The sequence below is a fragment of the Pelobates fuscus genome, chromosome 5, assembly GCF_036172605.1.
Source record: "Pelobates fuscus isolate aPelFus1 chromosome 5, aPelFus1.pri, whole genome shotgun sequence".
Taxonomy (NCBI): Eukaryota; Metazoa; Chordata; class Amphibia; order Anura; family Pelobatidae; genus Pelobates; species Pelobates fuscus.
This window is the reverse complement of record NC_086321.1, coordinates 185,963,178-185,982,207: the sequence shown is the minus strand read 5'-3', so window position 1 is coordinate 185,982,207 and position 19,030 is coordinate 185,963,178. Positions and strand designations below refer to the sequence as shown.

The 19,030-nt window shown below is 48.5% G+C and overlaps 1 protein-coding gene across 1 annotated transcript in view; it reads right to left on the bottom strand.

Moving 5' to 3' along the window:
• The window catches only part of LOC134612128 (uncharacterized), a 73,864-nt gene extending 56,274 nt beyond the window's left edge, over nucleotides 1-17,590 (bottom strand). Inside the window, exons 1-2 of the mRNA XM_063456505.1 lie at nucleotides 17,392-17,590; nucleotides 5,575-5,865 (exon numbers count right to left, since the gene is read on the bottom strand). Of these exons, the coding sequence (XP_063312575.1) occupies nucleotides 5,575-5,865; nucleotides 17,392-17,590 (490 nt within the window). The remainder of the gene's footprint in view (nucleotides 1-5,574; nucleotides 5,866-17,391) is intronic.
• Between the last annotated feature and the right edge of the window lie 1,440 nt (nucleotides 17,591-19,030).

Here is a 19,030-nt window from a genome sequence, read left to right as displayed (position 1 = left end):
AAACTTCTTAAAGGGACATTATAGTCACCAGAACAACTACAGCTTATTGCATTTGTTCTGGTGAGTAGAATCATACCCTTTATGCTTTTTGCTGTAAACACTGTCTTTTCAGAGAAAATGCTGTGTTTACATTACAGCCTAGGGATAACTTCACTGGCCACTCCTCAGATGGCTGTTAGAGATCCTTCCTGGGTCATGGCTGCCTAAAATACATCCAAACATTCAGTCTCCTCCCCAGAGGCGGCTCTAGACTTTATGAGGCCTTAGGCGAAACACAAACATGAGGCCCCACTAACAAAAAAGTGTCACATATACACATTGATGCACTGTCTACCTGTGTATGTGCCTGAGAGTGTGTCTGACAGAGAGTATCCTTGTGTGTGCGAATGTATGTCTCTGTGAGCATGTTTGCGTTTTTGTCTGAGACCGTATGTGTATGGGGTAGCTGATGGTGAGAGGGAGCGGGGGGTGTGATGGTGAGAGGGAGCGGGGGGTGTGATGGTGAGAGGGAGCGGGGGGTGTGATGGTGAGAGGGAGCGGGGGGTGTGATGGTGAGAGGGAGCGGGGGGTGTGATGGTGAGAGGGAGCGGGGGGTGTGATGGTGAGAGGGAGCGGGGGGTGTGATGGTGAGAGGGAGCGGGGGGTGTGATGGTGAAAGGGAGCGGGGGGTGTGATGGTGAAAGGGAGCGGGGGGTGTGATGGTGAAAGGGAGCGGGGGTGATGGTGAAAGGGAGCAGGGGGGTGATGGTGAAAGGGAGCAGGGGGGTGATGGTGAAAGGGAGCAGGGGGGTGATGGTGAAAGGGAGCAGGGGGGTGATGGTGAAAGGGAGCAGGGGGGTGATGGTAATGTGAGCGGGAGCGGGGGTGATGGTAATGTGAGAGTGAGGAGGTAATGCGAGAGTGAGAGGGGGTAATGCGAGAGTGAGAGGGGGTAATGCGAGAGTGAGAGGGGGTAATGCGAGAGTGAGAGGGGGTAATGCGAGAGTGAGAGGGGGTAATGCGAGAGTGAGAGGGGGTAATGCGAGAGTGAGAGGGGGTAATGCGAGAGTGAGAGGGGGTAATGCGAGAGTGAGAGGGGCTAATGCGAGAGTGAGGGGCTAATGCGAGAGTGGGGGGCTAATGCGAGAGTGGGGGGCTAATGCGAGAGTGGGGGGCTAATGCGAGAGTGGGGGGCTAATGTGAGAGTGGGGTGGGGGGCTAATGTGAGGTTGGGGATAATGTGAGAGTGGGGGGGTAATGTGAGTGGGGGAGGCTGAGGGTGGTGACGGAGGGTTATGCTGAGGGTGGTGATGATGAGGGTGGTGGGGGGTAATGCTGAGGGTGGTGAGGGGCGATGCTGAGGGTGGTGAGGGGCGATGCTGAGGGTGGTGAGGGGCGATGCTGAGGGTGGTGAGGGGCGATGCTGAGGGTGGTGAGGGGCGATGCTGAGGGTGGTGAGGGGCGATGCTGGTGAGGGGCGATGCTGAGGGTGGTGAGGGGCGATGCTGAGGGTGGTGAGGGGCGATGCTGAGGGTGGTGAGGGGCGATGCTGAGGGTGGTGAGGGGCGATGCTGAGGGTGGTGAGGGGCGATGCTGAGGGTGGTGAGGGGCGATGCTGAGGGTGGTGAGGGGCGATGCTGAGGGTGGTGAGGGGCGATGCTGAGGGTGGTGAGGGGCGATGCTGAGGGTGGTGAGGGGCGACGCTGAGGGTGGTGAGGGGCGACGCTGAGGGTGGTGAGGGGCGACGCTGAGGGTGGTGAGGGGCGACGCTGAGGGTGGTGGGTGGTGAGGCTGAGGGTGGTGGGTGGTGAGGCTGAGGGGGGTGATGTTGAGGGTGGTGGTGGGTGGTGAAGCTGAGGGTGGTGAGGGGTGATGCTGAGGGTGGTGGGAGGTGAGGCTGAGGGTGGCGGGGGTTTATGGGGGATGGTGAGGCTGAGGGTGGTGGGGGTGAGGCTGAGGGTGAAGGGGTAATGGTGAGGGTGGTGGGGGTGAGGCTGAGGGTGGGGAGGGGTGATGGTGGTGGGGGTGAAGCTGAGGGTGGTGGGGGGTGATGGTGGTGAGGCTGAGGGTGGTGGGGGTGATGGTGGTGGTGGGGGGTGAGGCTGAGGGTGGTGGGGGTGATGGTGGTGGGGGGTGAAGCTGAGGGTGGTGGGGGTGATGGTGGTGGTGGGGGGTGAGGCTGAGGGTGGTGGGGGTGATGGTGAGGGTGGGGAGGGGTGGTGGGGGTGAGGCTGAGGGTGGTGGGGGTGATGGTGGTGGGGGGTGATGGTGGTAGTGGGGGTGAGGCTGAGGGTGGTGGGGGTGATGGTGCTGGTGGGTGGTGAGGCTGAGGATGGTGGGGGTGATGGTGGTGGGTGGTGAGGCTGAGGGTGGTTGGGGGTGATGGTGGTGGGGGTGAAGCTGAGGGTGGTGGGGGGTGATGGTGGTGGTGGGTGGTGAGGCTGAGGATGGTGGGGGGGTGATGGTGGTGGGTGGTGAGGCTGAGGGTGGTGGGGGTGATGGTGGTGGTGGGGGTGAGGCTGAGGGTGGTGGGGGTGATGGTGGTGGTGGGGGTGAGGCTGAGGGTGGTGGGGGGTGATGGTGGTGGTGGGTGGTGAGGCTGAGGATGGTGGGGGGGTGATGGTGGTGGGTGGTGAGGCTGAGGGTGGTGGGGGTGATGGTGGTGGTGGGGGGTGAGGCTGAGGGTGGTGGGGGTGATGGTGGTGGGGGGTGAAGCTGAGGGTGGTGGGGGTGATGGTGGTGGTGGGGGGTGAGGCTGAGGGTGGTGGGGGTGATGGTGAGGGTGGGGAGGGGTGGTGGGGGTGAGGCTGAGGGTGGTGGGGGTGATGGTGGTGGGGGGTGATGCTTAGGGTGGTGGGGGTGAGCCTGAGGGGGGTGGGGGATGATGGGGAGGGAGAGCCTACCTTTCCCTGGTGGTCCAGTGGGCTCCCTGGTGGTCCGGTGGCCACTGCTCACGGTCTGCAGCTCCTCAGAGCTGCAGACTGTGTAATCTCGCGAGATTTCAGAGCGTTGCCGTGGTAACCCGCGGCAAAGCTCTGATTGGCCAATTCTCGCGAGTCACATGGTCTGCAGCTCTGCACACTGCGGAGCTGCAGACCAGTGTCTGCGGTGGCTGGCCGGGCAGCCAGGAGGGGCCTCGCACCCGGCGGCATACCGGGCAAGCCGCCGGGCCCCCTCCTGGTGTCAGGTCCTCGGTCACTGACCGAGGACCTGACACACTCTGCCAACAGGCGGTTTAGGCGGCCGCGAGGCCCCCGCCAGCGCGAGGCCTTAGGCGGCCGCCTAAACCGCCTAATTAGAGAGCCGCCTCTGCTCCTCCCTCTGTATGCAGACACTGAACTTTCCTCATAGAGATGCATTGATTCAATTCATCTCTATGAGGAGATGCTGATTGGTCAGGGCTGTGTTTGAATCATGCTGGCTCTGCCCCTGATCCTTGTCAGTCTCAGCCAATCCTATGTGGAAGCATTGTGATTGTATCAGGCTACCACTTCTGATGATGTCTGCAGACTGCTTGTTTTATTTTTAGGCAAACAACATGCAGATCTACAGCTTCTGGCTTGAATACAGTAAGATTTGGCTATATTTATGGAGGCATGAGGGGCCCAGGGGGGCTAGATGGTGGTTTTAACACTATAGGGTCAGGAATACATGTTTGTGTTCCTGAACCTATAGTGATCCTTTAATCCTGTTTTGTCATGCTGTTCAGAGCTTTTACGCCCATGGATGACGTCATGAAATATCATGTCTTTCAGGTACCAGCTGAGCTAAATCCCTTTTGGTACCAGGTAGGCCCACACTAACTGATGAGTTGTGTCCAGTGCTCATATTGACCACCTCTCACAGCCCTTTAAAATCACATGACTGAACAGCCACAGTAATGCTCTCAGTATCCAGAGGAATTCCTATATCCGTGAGAGATAGGAAGACCCATGGGCTTTGAAAGGACCTTGATAAGGTCACTGTACATGCTTCAGTGCTTGGCTGTATATGCTGAGAGAGATCTTTCTCACCTATGCTGTGATCACACAGTAAAGAATACTCATAGAGCTCTCTGTTCTGTGTAAGTAGGGGGATCACTGTCAGCAGTGACATCAGCTGGGGTAATCCGTCTGCTTTAAGGTTGGCATTAGGGTTAGGGCTGGTATTAGTTCTAACCATGCAGTGTTAGAGACAGGGTCAGTGTAAAGGTAAAGTGGATATATGGTTAGGGTTGAAGCTTATGTTGGAGTAAGGTTGATGTTATGGATGGCGATATGGTTTAATGCTCTTTATTGTGATGACATATTGTGTCACTTGACCAAAGAGCATCTCTAGAAGTAAATAAAGAGGCATGTCAAACAGAGTCTATAAAATCTTCCATGGAAAAAAAAGCATGTGCATGAAAAATACAAAAAAATAAATAAATATAACCAGCAGATTTGTCAGAGATTGGTGATAAGATGGTTAAAGGAATGCTCTTTAATACCCTCAGTGGTTTACTTTCTACAAATATATGCTTTTGTGTAGCAGTTTTGGATTATTTGGCTAATCTTAAAGTTTTCATCTCAGCAGACCAACACGTCTGCTTTAAAAAACAAATTCACTTCTCGCAATATTCGTTGCAACTTCAAAGCCAAAAATGAATCAAATCTATATTAGACATTTTAACAATTAGAACTAATAAGTTAATCTATTTTGAGTTATTTGTCTTTAGTTGCACTTGACGTTTATAAATGTTTTAAAGGAACACTATAGAGTCAGGAACACAAACGTATTCCTGATCCTATAGTGTTAAAACACCATCTAGTGTCCCCCCCCCCTCCCGGCACTCCTAAATATAGTAAAATCTTATTTGTATTTGTTTCTGCTGCTGCTGGCTCTGCTCCTGATCTGGCTTCTTGGCTGACATCATCAGAAGTGGTAATCTAAGTCAATCACTATGCTTTGGATTGGCTGAGTTTATCAAGGAGGCAGATCTAGGGCATGGCCAGCACAATCCAAACATAGCTCTGGCCAATCAGAATCTCCTCAAAAGATGCACTGAATCAATGCATCTCTATGATGAAAGTTGTCTACATGCAGAGGGTGAAGAGACTGAATGTTAGTGATGCACAGTGTGCAGCACTGCCCTAGGAAGCACCTCTAGCAGCCATATGAGAAATGGCCAGTGGAGGTATCCCTAGTCTGTAATATAAATATTGCCTTTTCTCTGAAAACACAGTGTTTACTGCAAAAAGCCTGAAGGGTCATATTATACTCACCAGAACAAATACAGTAAGCTGTAGTTGTTCTGGTGACTACAGTGTCCATTTAAGCAAAATCAGTAAATTGTGTTTTTTTTCTTTTTTAACATGTTATTCATTCTTAATAGTGTTAAGTATACATATACGGTATCAGAAGAAAGTACTGTCTGTCTTCTAAAAAATAATATAATGTATTATTATTAACTATAGTACACAATATAATTTGTTGGTGCACTTTTAAAGAAAGTGTTAAATTATGATGGACTGACCAGAAAGTGCATTTCTTTTTTAGCCACTAGCACATTATCTCTCAAGAAACACGTGGTCTTTAAGGAGTGATTGGGCCTATATTTTTTAAATAAAAACTCACCAATGACATCAATGATAACATAAGGGCTTCTTTGCGATGTTATATTTCTCCCATAAACGTTGATATAGTAAATGCAGGAATATTGCCCAGAATCCTTGCGAGTCATATTCAAAATGCCATAACTTCGTACATTATCAGGTGTTTCCTGCATGTAGACTTCTCTTTCATTTTTGTAAAACTGAATTGCAACAGAATTCTTTTGAGAAAAGGTACATGTGATACTGACATACTCCCCCTTCACATACACAGGATACAATGGGTTGAGGAAGATGGAAGGAGAAGGAGGAGAATCTGTAATGGAGAAAGACAACCAATGATGGAAAGTAATGCAAGTAAAATAATTTCTCATGGCTTTACTTAGCTATTGCATATACACATTGGCTGTGATTTAAGTCTGGGAGCAATTTATGCTTTTTAAATTCAAGTAAATCACTCATGTAAAATAAAGGAGATTCAAAATTATTTGTTTGGCCAGAGTATTGTTTTTCCATTATCTGTGTCTTAATTGTGAGACTTCCATGGATTTGCTGCTGCATTCCCTTTACCACATTTAGAATTTTTTTTGCCCCAAAAAAGGTTTTATTTTGCTCACTGCATAAATGTATGGCATTGATCAACTTCACTAGTGTGGATGTTAGTGTGAGCACAGAGATAACATGGTTAAATGAATGCTATTGAACACCCTGAGCAATCTACTTTCTAAAAATATATGCTTTAAAATCTTTGACTACTCTTAAAGTTTGTAAGGTTTAGCTATATGTAATTTGCTTCTTGCAATATTCAGAGGTGTACACTAAGTTTGGATTAATTCGGTTACATGTATTACATTTGCAACATAATTTAGGGGTGGCTTCTACACCCCTATCAACAAATAAATTTTGTTTGTTATGCTAATGGGAGCATTGTTAATAAGAACATTCTTTTTTTTAATGTGCGTATATCAATAAAGTTATTGCTAAATTGTTTGTCATTTGATTATCCATGTCGTAGTTTGACAATGCACACACACACACACACACACATACATACATACATACATACATACACAGGGCTCGACAAATTCCAGGCACCAGGTCACCATGACGAATAGACATTTCGCCCTGGCGCCTGGCATTTGTTAGCCCTTTGCTAAGCCGCGCAGGAAACATTAAAGCCGGCTGCTGCGGGGAGCCCTGGCGCCTGGCATTTGTCAGCCCTTTGCTAAACCTTGCAGGAAACATTAAAGCCGCCGCTGCGGGGAGCATGGAGGCGGCGCGCAAGAGAGCAGTAACCTTCTTGCAGTTCCTCTCTGCTCCCTTGCACACTGTTTAGTGACATGATGTCACTCTGGCCCCGGCATCACTACAGAGAGTGAGCAGGGGAGCAGAGAGAAACTGCAGGAAGATTGAGACGAGACACACTGGACGCCAGGGAAAGATCCACTCAGCTCTCCCAAAAGTAGGGAGGCTGGGTGGATTTAAATAAAAATAAAAATTGCAATTTGTGAGTGTGTGAAAAACTGTGTGTGTGTGTGTCTGTCTTAGTCAGTGTGTGTCTCAGTCAGAGAATGTGTGTCTGTCAGTATATGTCTGTCATAATGTGTGTATGTCCATCAGTGTGTGTCTCAGTCAGAGATTGAGGGAGGAGCTTGCGTATGGAGAGGCGATCTTCCATGCAGGGGCAGAGCTTGTGTGCCAGGGAATCTGCTGCACAGTGGCAGAACTAACGTAGAGTGGGCACTGGTGCAAAAACTGTTTTGGGCTCCTGAAGACACATGCCCATCGGGTGGCCATAATTGCACAGGCCACTCGATAGGCCCCGGTGCAACCGCAAAACCAGAACTCCCTGTAGGTGCACCGCTGCGCCTTCCTTATTACAGACACCTTTTCACGTAAACTGGAAAACCTTTTTAGGAAACATAGAATGTGATGACAGATAAGAACCATTCCGCCCATCTAGTCTACCCAATTTTCTAAATACTTTCATTAGTCCCTGGCCTTATCTTATTGTTAGGATAGCCTTACAATATGCATGCTTAAACTCCTTTACTGTGTTAACCTCTACCACTTCAGTTGGAAGGCTATTCCATGCATCCACAACCCTCTCAGTAAAGTAATGTCACATATTCATCCGCTTAGAAAAATGTGATTAATGGAATTTACTGTTCAGACAGGAAAAGTTGTGCCAAACAACATTACTGTCTTGACTGGAAAAGTTGTGCCGATCAGCAATCAAATCCACAGCATGGTTTGTGCTGAGCAGCAATTATGCAAATGGGAACCTGGTAACTGCATTTGGGGTCAAAGGCAGATTACACCCTTCCAGATCTAGAGGAGGGGTATTCAGGCCCAGTTCTCATCCTGATAAGTGCCCTGTCGTGGTTTCCCTTGTGGTTGTCCGAGAGCGCGTTACTGATTCTGGTTATTCTGGTAATTTGACTTTGGCATTGATTTTGACTTCCCTGTTTTCTGGCATCCCTGACCCCTGGCTTCTCCTTCTCACTGTGTCTCTTTCTGTGTCCCTTGACCTTGGCTATTCCTGACTATTCTTTGGTATGTTAGTCCAGCCATTCTAAGGTCCGGTATACGTTACCTATCAGTCCTCTGTGTTACACAATTCTACGTGCTGGATCATACTGTAATCCTGACAAGTAATACTTCCTATCTCACATGTATATTATTATTATTATTATTATTATAGCTAAATTTACCACCCTAACTCCTCCCACAGTTTTTACACTACATAAACAGGAATATAACGAAACGTGCGGATTGTTCCCGATTGGATTGCTATTACTTTGTGGAACGTTTTGCCGAATGGTTCACAGAATATCGTTGTTCTTGTGGTGAAATTGGTCCCATAGGAATGAATGGCAAAATGTTCAAAACTAGAGTGGGAGCTGGCAAAAGCTGAAAAATCAGGACATGATTTCTAAACTGCCACCACTCCCTCATTTTCAAGCCCACCTACACAAATCTCATATCAAAACATTTTCAAGCCCACCTACACAAATTTAATATCAAAACGTTCAGCTATCTCTGCTGTCACTAAAAATGTCCACGGCTAAGCCATAGTCCTGATAGTTTTCACAATATGACCATTTGTTTGCAACTCAAGCCGTCCATTGACATTCATTGAAACTCCACTCTAGACCGCTCAAATTTGAAGGGCAATTTCTAAACTGCGACTGTGCCTTCATTTATAATATTTCAGAGACATACTATGCATCAAAATGTAGGTCTGTGATTCTCACAATATAAGAATGTATAGTTTTTTAAAATATGACCGTTTGAAGATGGCAACCGCTGAAATACTCTGACCTGTGCCAGGCTGGAGGAGCAAGTGATGTCATAGACAGGGCCTTTTGTACACCTGCTAATGCTTTTATAAATGTATGTTTTAATCTAACTGTGAAGCACTTTGGGCAACAACGTTGCAATTAAATGTGCTATATAAATATATAATAACAGTATAAGAACACTTCACACAATTTCCCCAGAAATTTTAGCTTTTCTAGTGTATTTAAATGTTTCTACCATATTCCCCCTGTCTCGTCTTTCCTCCAAGCTATACATATTAAGTTCCTTTAACCTTTCCTTGTAAGTTTTATCCTGCAATCCATGAACCAGTTTAGAAGCCCTTCTCTGAACTCTCTCTAAAGTATCAATATCCTTCTAGAGATACGGTCTCCTGCGTACAATACTCCAAGTGAGGGCTCAGCATTGTTCTGTACAACGGCATGAGCACTTCCCTCTTTCTACTGCTAATACCTCTCCCTATACAACCAAGCATTCTGCTAGCATTTCCTGCTGCTCTATTACATTGTCTGCCTACCTTTAAGTCATCAGAAATAATCACCCCTAAATCCCTTTCCTTAGATGTTGAGTTTAGGATTCTATAAAATATTCTGTACTCTGCTTGGGTTTGTATGTCCAAGATGCATTGTCTTGCACTTATCCACATTAAATGTCAGTTGCCACAACTCTGACCACACACACACACACTCTCTCTGACAGACACACACACGCACACTCTCTGATAGACAGGCACACACACTGACAGGCACACACACTGACACAGTGGCGTACATACCGGGGTCGCAGGGGTCGCGGCTGCGACCGGGCCCGGCCCACCAGGGGGCCCGACCGCCCTGCGACCCGGTATGTATGTCACTGGGCCAGCCTCTTCTCCTGGGGGGCCCAGGAGCCGGCCACCTCAGGGCCCCCCGAGGCTGGCCCTGCTGTCATCCGGCTGGCCGGTACTGCGGGCACGCGAGGGAGCACTGTCTCCTGGGTGCTTCCTCTTCAGCTCCCTCGCGCACCGCACTGATACCGGAGCCGGAAGATGACGTCATCTTCCGGCTCCGGCATCAGTACGCGGCGCGCGAGGGAGCTGAAGAGGAAGCACTCAGGAGACAGTGCTCCCTCGCGCGCCCGCCAGCCTGCCTGCCCACCGGGTGACCGGCCCCCCAGGAGCCCAGCAGCACCACTGGACCCCAGGGAATCCCCTCAGCTCTCCCACAGGTAAGGAGCAGGGGCGGGCTGGGAAGGGGGGCAGGGAGGCAATTGCCCCCCAGGCCGCCCTACACCCAGGGGCCAGGGCTGCCCACATCCAGCAAAAAAAGGAAAATCTGAATCCCCTGCCTCTGGCTGAGGACTCAGATTTTTGAACTTACCTCACTCTCCCTGCAGCCTGCAGTCAGTGAAGTCGGCCGGCCTCTCCTGATGATGTCAGGAGGAGGGGGCGTGACTTTCACTGCTCTTCTCCCAGGACCGCTGGGGAGTCTAGGAGAAGAGCAGAGGAAGCCACGCCCCCTCATCCTGACATCATCAGGAGAGGCGGGCCGACTCCACTGACTGCAGGCTCCAGACTTCACTGACTGTTGCTGTATGCTGGCTGCTGCCCACCCCTCCCTGGCCTAAGGTAAGACTCAGGGAGGGGGAAATACACTTTAGGTTTTTTTTTTATTCCCCTCCTCAGCCCTACCTCCCCCCTCCTCAGCCCCTGTCCCCTCCTCAGCCCTGCCCCCTCTCTTAGCCCTCCTCAGCCCTGCCCCCTCTCTTCCCCCCTCCTCAGCCCTGCCCCCTCTCTTCCCCCCTCCTCAGCCCCTGTCCCCTCCTCAGCCCTGCCCCCTCTCTTCCCCCCTCCTCAGCCCCTGTCCCCTCCTCAGCCCTGCCCCCTCTCTTCCCCCCTCCTCAGCCCCTGTCCCCTCCTCAGCCCTGCCCCCTCTCTTCCCCCCTCCTCAGCCCCTGTCCCCTCCTCAGCCCTGCCCCCTCTCTTCCCCCCTCCTCAGCCCCTGTCCCCTCCCCCTCTCTCCCCCCCTCCTCAGCCCTGCCCCCCCCCTCAGCCCCTGTCCCCTCTCTCCCCCCTCCTCAGCCCCTGTCCCCTCCTCAGCCCTGCCCCCTCTCTTCCCCCCTCCTCAGCCCTGCCACCCCTCCTAAGCCCCTGTCCCCTCCTCAGCCCTGCCCCTTCTCTTCCCCCCTCCTCAGCCCCTGTCCCCTCCTCAGCCCTGCCCCCTCTCTTCCCCCCTCCTCAGCCCTGCCCCCTCTCTTCCTCCCTCCTCAGCCCTGCCCCCTCTCTTCCTCCCTCCTCAGCCCTGCCCACCCTCCTCAGCCCCTGTCCCCTCCTCAGCCCCTACGCCCCCTCCTCAGCCCCTGTCCCCTCCTCAGCCCCTACTCCCCCTCCTCAGCCCCCTGTCCCCCCCTCAGCCCTGCCCCCCATCCCCTCCTCAGCCCCTGTCCCCCAACTCAGCCCCAGTCCCCCTCCTCAGCCCCTTCCCCCCCTCCTCAATCCCTGTCCCCCTCCTCAGCAATCCCCTGTCCCTTAGTCAGGCTCTGGTCCCTTAGTAAGGCTCTGTCCCACCCTTTCCCTGCTCCTTTTTCCCCCCCTATCAGCTCCTGCCCCCTTTCTCAGCCCCATGCCTCCCACTACAGCCCCATAACATCCCCACTACAGCTCCTCTTCCCCCAATTGCAACCCATATCACCCACACCACAACCCCTTTCCCAAATTGTAGCCATCAACCTACTTAAGCCCCTATCCCCCCCTACATTTCCTAAACCCCCCAATTACAGTTTATACCCCCCACTACAGCCCTGTCCCTTTACTCAGACACTGTCTACTGGTTTTAAACGTGTAAAGTTTGGGTGTATGTGTGTGTCAGTATGTCTGTGTGTGTGTGTGCGCCAGTTTGTGTGTGTGTATGTCAGCCAGTATGCCTGTGTGTGTGTGTGTCAGTGTGTCTTTCTGTGTGTGTCTGTGTGCCTGTCAGTGAGTGTGTGCGTGTGCCTGTCAGTGAGTTTGTGTTTTTTAGTGTGCGCCAAATCAGCAAGTGTGTGTGTGCTTGTCATTGAGTGTCTGTTTAGGTGACTGCTCCCCCCCGGCCCCCCTTTCAATCACATGTGAAAGGTGTTTTTACTCTCCTCTTGGTGCAATGGGCCACTTGACTGGATTTGCCCCCCAGGCCAAAGGCTGCCAGCCCTCCCCTGGTAAGGAGGCTGGGGGGATTTTAAAAAAAATGTGTTTGTGAGTGTTAGTGTTAGTGAGTGTGTGTTAGAGTGTGAGTGTATGTTAGTGTGTGTTTGTGAGTGTATGTTAGTGTTAGTGAGTGTGTGTTAGAGTGTGAGTGTGTGTTTGTGAGTGTGAGTGTATGTTAGTGTTAGTGAGTATGTGTTAGAGTGTGAGTGTGTGTTAGAGTGTGTTAGTGTTAGTGAGTGTGTGTTAGGGTGTGAGTGTGTGTTTGTGAGTGTGAGTTTATGTTAGTGTTAGTGAGTGTGTGTTAGAGTGTGAGTGTGTGTGTGTTTGTGAGTGTGAGTGTATGTTAGTGAGTGTGTGTTTGTGAGTGTATGTTAGTGTTAGTGAGTGTATGTTAGTGTGTGTTTGTGAGTGTGAGTGTATGTTAGTGTTAGCGAGTGTGTGTTTGTGAGTGTATGTTAGTGTGTGTGAGTGTATGTTAGTGTGTGTGAGTGTATGTTAGTGTGTGTGAGTGTGTGTTAGCGTGTGTGTTAGTCTTAGAGTGTGTGTGTGAGTGTATGTTAGTGTGTGTGTGTGTGTGTGTGTTAGAGTGTGTGTTAGTGTGTGTGTCTGTTACTGAGTATGTTTGTGTGCATCTGTTAGTGAGTGTGTATGTATGTCTGTCACTGAGTGTGTGTCTGTCAGTAAATGTGTGCGTCTGTTCATGAGAGTCTGTGTGTGTGTGTCTTAAGCACTTACCTTTCTCCAGCGCCGGACTCCCTTGGCGCTGGGAATCTCTCCGCCTCTCAGCTCCGAATACGCATGCGTGGCAAGAGCCACGCGCGCATTCAAACCGCCCATAGGAAAGCATTATTCAATGCTTTCCTATGGACGTTCAGCGTCTTCTCACTGTGAGAATCGCAGAAAATCCTCTAGCGGCTGTCAATGAGACAGCCACTAGAGGCTGGATTAACCCTCAGTGAAACATAGCCGTTTCTCTGAAACGGCTATGTTTTCAGCTGCAGGGTTAAAACTAGAGACCTGGCACCCAGACCACTTCATTGAGCTGATGTGATCTGGGTGTCTGTAGTGGTCCTTAAAGTGTATGTGTTTATGCATGCACTGGCGTACATACCGCGGTCACACAGGTCGCAGCCCTGCGACCCGGTGCCCGCCGCCATGTGTTGCGGCCCCTGCCCGTGCAGCGTAAGCGCGCGCGCGGGGGGGCCCACGGATCAGTTTTCGCACCGGGGCCCCATGGGTTGTGTGTACGCCACTGCACTGACAGACACACACAAACTGACAGACAGACAGACATACACACACGCACATTTCCTCATTCTTTCCTCATTCATCTGATTTATTGCTTCCTACCTTTTGAAGCTTGTTTGGGGCCTCTTCACTCGGGAGCTCAATCTTCCTGCTCCTCACTGCTCTCTCACACACAGTTTAGTAATGCCGGGTGCCGAAATGACATCATATTCTGGCACCCGGTATCACTACAGAGGGCGCACGAGAGAGCAGTGAGAAGCAGGAGGCCAGTACCATGTAAATTTGAACAGAGTAGGCACCTGCAATGTAAATAGAGCAGGTGCCTACTCTGCCTTAGTAATCATGGCAAACTTGCAGCTCGCCGGGCCGCAAATATATTCATTGTGTGTAGAGAGTGGGATAGGGAAGAGCTTTACAATTTTTACTTTAATAATTGTTTTTTAAAAAAAACCTTGCAGGGAAGGGGTTGCACAATCAGATCCGTGGTGGTTGAGAAGGCTGCCTATCCATCGGGTACAGGGGAGGTCACGAGATGAGAGGTATCTCTCTTGGAGCTCAAGCACTTACACAGACTGACCCATACACACACACACAGACTGTCTTCCCACACGGACGGAACCATACACACACATACAGAATGCTACCCCACACAGACTGACTCATACATAGACAGACTGCTCCCCCCACACACAGACTGACACATGCACACTCACTCTGACAGACAGAGAGACAGACACACACATTCTCAGACAGACACACACTACGACAGACACACACACACACACACACGCTCTCTGACAAACACACACAGACTGCCTCCCCACACAGATACACACACATACAGAATGCTACCCCACACAGACTGACTCATACATAGACAGACTGCCCCCCCACACACAGACTGACACACACACACACCGACACACACACACTCACTCTGACAGATAGACACACACATTCTCAGACAGACACACACACAAACACACACACACTCTCTGACAAACACACACACACGCACACTCTCTGATAGACAGGCACACACACTAACAGACACACTCAATGACAGAAACACTCACTGACAGAAACACTCACTGACAGACACACACAAACTGACAGACAGACAGACAGACAGACAGAGAGACACACACACACACATTTCCTCATTCTTGCACACACTAACATCATTTGATTTATTGCTTACTACCTTTGGGAGCTTGTGTGGGGCCTCTTCACTTGGGAGCTCAATCTTCCTGCTCCTCACGCAGTTTAGTAATGCCGGGTGCCGAAATGACATTATATTCTGGTACCCGGCATCACTTCAGAGGGCGCACAAGGGAGCAGTGAGAAGCAGGAAGCCGGTACCGGGTAAATTTGAGCAGAGTAGGCACCTGCAATGTAAGAGAGCAGGTGCCTACTCTGCCTTAGTAATCATGGCACACTTACACCTCGCCGGGCCGCAAATATATTAATTGTGTGTAGAGAGTGGGATAGGGAAGAGCTTTACAATTTTTACTTTAATAACTTTTTATTTTTTTTAAACCTTGCAGGGAGGGGGTGGCACAATCAGATCCGTGGTGGCTGAGAAGGCTGCCTATCCATCGGGTATAAGGGAGGTCACGAGATGAGAGGTATCTCTCTTGGAGCTCAAGCTCTTACACAGACTGACCCATACACACACACAGACTACCTCCCCACACAGATGGAACCATACACACACATACAGAATGCTACTCCACACAGACTGACTCATACATACACAGACTGCCCCCCCACACACAGGCTGACACATACTGACCCCCCCCCCCAACACACAGACTGACTCACCCCACGCAGACTGGCCTATACACACACACAGAGTGACCCATACACACACATGCAAACTGACCCACACACATACAGACTGACCCCCCAACACAAACAGACTGATCCATAAACACACATACTGACCCATACACACACACATGCAGACTGACCCCCCCCCCCCCCGCCACACACACACGGACTGACTCACCCCACACACACACAGACTGACCCACCCCACACAAACTGAATCCCACCCCCACTCACAGACTGACCCTCACCCACACCCACACAAGCTGAGTCCCCCACACACAAACACACACAGACTGACCACACACACACACACTGACCTCCCTCCCCCAAACACACACACAGACTGAACCACACACACTGATTCACACTAACCATTAGCTGTCTGGATGCCTCTGTGCAGAGCTGAGCTTCCTCTCCCTATCTCTCCCCAGCGCTGCTCTCTATTACCCAGGAGGACATCCTCCCAGCACAGTGCACCCTCTGGCCGCTTGTGGGAAAAGGGTGAAACACAGTTCCACAGTGACAGTACTGTGCAGCTTGTGAAGGGAGACTCCGTGCTCCCGACTTCAATTTCAATTTGGGAGGCACAAGGGGGTGGCACTGCATGATGTGGGGGGGGGGGGGGGGGCATGGCCCCCTCTGCCCCCCCCCCAAGCAACGCAACGGGATATGCTATATGTCCTGTAAGCCATGTCTGTCATCAGGGATTTACATGCAGCAGTGAAATAAGTGGCTTATTCCAGCATGGGAGCTTACCGATCTCATTGGTGAAATAAAAGTATGAACTGCACTGTGGATCTCCTATGGAGTTGGGTGCTTTACTTAACTGCAGTATCTGCTCCCTTTGAACATTCGTGTGCCTGTGCCTGGAGGATGTGATGTTACATCAGGTTCTCCCATCACAACAAACATACACTCACATACAGATACATACTCAAAAAACAAACCCAAAACACATTCCCACCCAGGTAATTACCAAAATACACGCACACACAAAAGAAAAATATGAATTTAAAAAATTACATGATAGCCACCCTGGAAAAATTCTCCAATTCAGCCACAGTTAAAATTTGCCTTTTTTTTTTTTGCTCCCTTTTTTCATTTCCATTTTTCATTTTCAAGGATTTAATGAAAACCTTTCTGTTATGTTGGCAAATGCCTGTCTGGGAATGTGTGTTGATCTGTATATGTTTCTGTGAGTATGTATATGATGTGGGTGAGTGCATGCTTGTCTGTGGAGTGGATGTATAACTGTGGGGTCTGTAAGGGATCCTGGAATTATGCTAGCAGTCGAATCCTTGTAACTACAGCTAGGATTTTTAATGTGAATAAGGTGACCAAAAGATAACGTAAAGAATTGGTCTGCACTACTTCCAAATAACATTACACTAACAGTCATAACCTATATTTTTGTATGAAAAGGAAAAAGCAATGTTATATTTTAATGTATTCGTTTCGCATGTAGCAATATCAACAATACAATTGCCAACAATGTCTCAGTCAAACCTATAGGTACTGGACCAGATTCAAAGACCACACCTGACACTTATTTAGATGAACACCTAGGTTTATATACATGAAACAAATAACTACGTCACAGACCCACATTTTTATAGTTTTGTAGTGTCAATTTTTGGGTTGCATTCACAAAACTCTATAGAGTAAACAATCCTATAGTATCTCAGGAGATGGTAATTAGAGGGATAGGAAAAATAAAAAATGTTTATCAGAAATACAAAATCTGAGTAGGTAACAGTGAAAATCCAAATAAATGCTAACCAACAATGAACAGGTATATTGGCACTAAACTGGATACAATATAAATCTCACTATAGTCCCTAACATAAATGTAATCATAACATTTCACACAAATAATAAAAGTACATGTTGATAATAGACATGCACTATTCATCATATGTCAGACAATATATATAGACTCACTGGAGTCACTATGAATGGGCAACAGATAATCTAGTACTAAGAGATCACTCAAGATATAATAGTACAGGTACTATTGTACTATTATTATATTTGGAGTCCTCTGTACTATTATATCTTGAGTGGTCTCTTAGTACTAGATTATCTTTAGCCCATTTATAGTGACTCCAGTTTATTTAATACCAGGAGTCTATATAAGTTGGCTGACATACTATGAACAGTGTTTGTCAATGATCAATGTGGACTTTTATTATCAGTGTGGAGTTTTCAGATTTAGATTTGGGACTATTGTGAGATTTATATTAAATTCAGAATTTTGATGTAATACTGGTGGTCACTTACCGATCACGGTTATTATTACTGGGGCACTCCTAACAGACTCAACTAGACGTCCTTTAATATTTTTCTTGTAGGTGCAAGTATAAGACCCATTGGAATCATTTTGTATTCTTAGTAGTAAGTTAGATTCCATGGGCACTGGTAGGTTTCCGATCTTGTATAAAGTATATGAAACATCAGGCGATTCAGTCTTACACAGCATTTGTATTGTTTCTCCAATGATATATATCGAGTGGTTTGGATGTGGCAACAAAATTGGGGAACTTGGGGGATCTAAAAAAAATTATACAGAAGGACAATTAGGGACATATATAGCATTATATATATTTTTATAATGACTCTTATGCATTGTTATGTATACTGACAAGCATTTTTAATCCTGCAAAGGCAAGATAAAACATTATCATTACATCAATCTCCATTACGCCAAATCCCTGATGGAATTGGAAGGTAGCATGATGTCTGTGCTTCTGTGGCATGTGTCCTGGATATGTGACGTAATATTAAAACCTGTATTTGCTGCTAATGTGAGCCTATGATGCAACAATTTAGTTGAGCCTCATGTAATTAGATCACTAAGAGGTTGGTGTGAAAGGTAGTTTTCAGAGTTTGTAATGTATTTATATGTAGTGACAAAGCTGATAGTATTGAGATAGTGACATAATCAAAGCATATATTATTGATGTACAGTAATAGAGTTCATAGTACTGAGTACAATGAGTATAGTTACAATGACAGAGCTCATAGTATGGAGGTGCAGTAGCAGAATTTATGGAATAAGAGTGAAGTGATTAAGGTCATGGCGTGAAAGTACACTACCAGAGTTTATCATATTATGGTACAGTGTCAGAGCTAATAGTTTGAAGTGCATTTACATAAATAAATTGAAATGAACAGATCTCCCCTGCCAGCCCCTGCAGGGCCAGCGCTATCCGAGCGCCGGCCCTGCATAGTGCCTCCATGGGCCGGTGGGGAGATCAAAGATCTCCCTTATCGGCCCAGAGACACTTCCAGGCGGCCGCCAGCTGGAGAGGGTGTGAGGGAGGGAGGCAGGAGAGAGGACCGGTGGAGCTCTAGCCAGCAGCTCCGCCAGATCCTCTCGCGAGGTCTGAGCGTTGCTGCGATAAGCGCGGCAACGCTCAGTTCTCGCGAGAGTGAACTCTAGCCTGCAGGTTAGAGTTCACTAGAACCACTACAGGGAGTGCAGAATTATTAGGCAAGTTGTATTTTTGAGGATTAATTTTATTATTGAACAACAACCATGTTCTCAATGAACCCAAAAAACGCATTAATATCAAAGCTGAATATTTTTGGAAGTAGTTTTTAGTTTGTTTTTAGTTATAGCTATTTTAGGGGGATATCTGTGTGTGCAGGTGACTATTACTGTGCATAATTATTAGGCAACTTAACAAAAAACAAATATATACCCATTTCAATTATTTATTTTTACCAGTGAAACCAATATAACATCTCAACATTCACAAATATACATTTCTGACATTCAAAAACATAACAAAAACAAATCAGTGACCAATATAGCCACCTTTCTTTGCAAGGACACTCAAAAGCCTGCCATCCATGGATTCTGTCAGTGTTTTGATCTGTTCACCATCAACATTGCGTGCAGCAGCAACCACAGCCT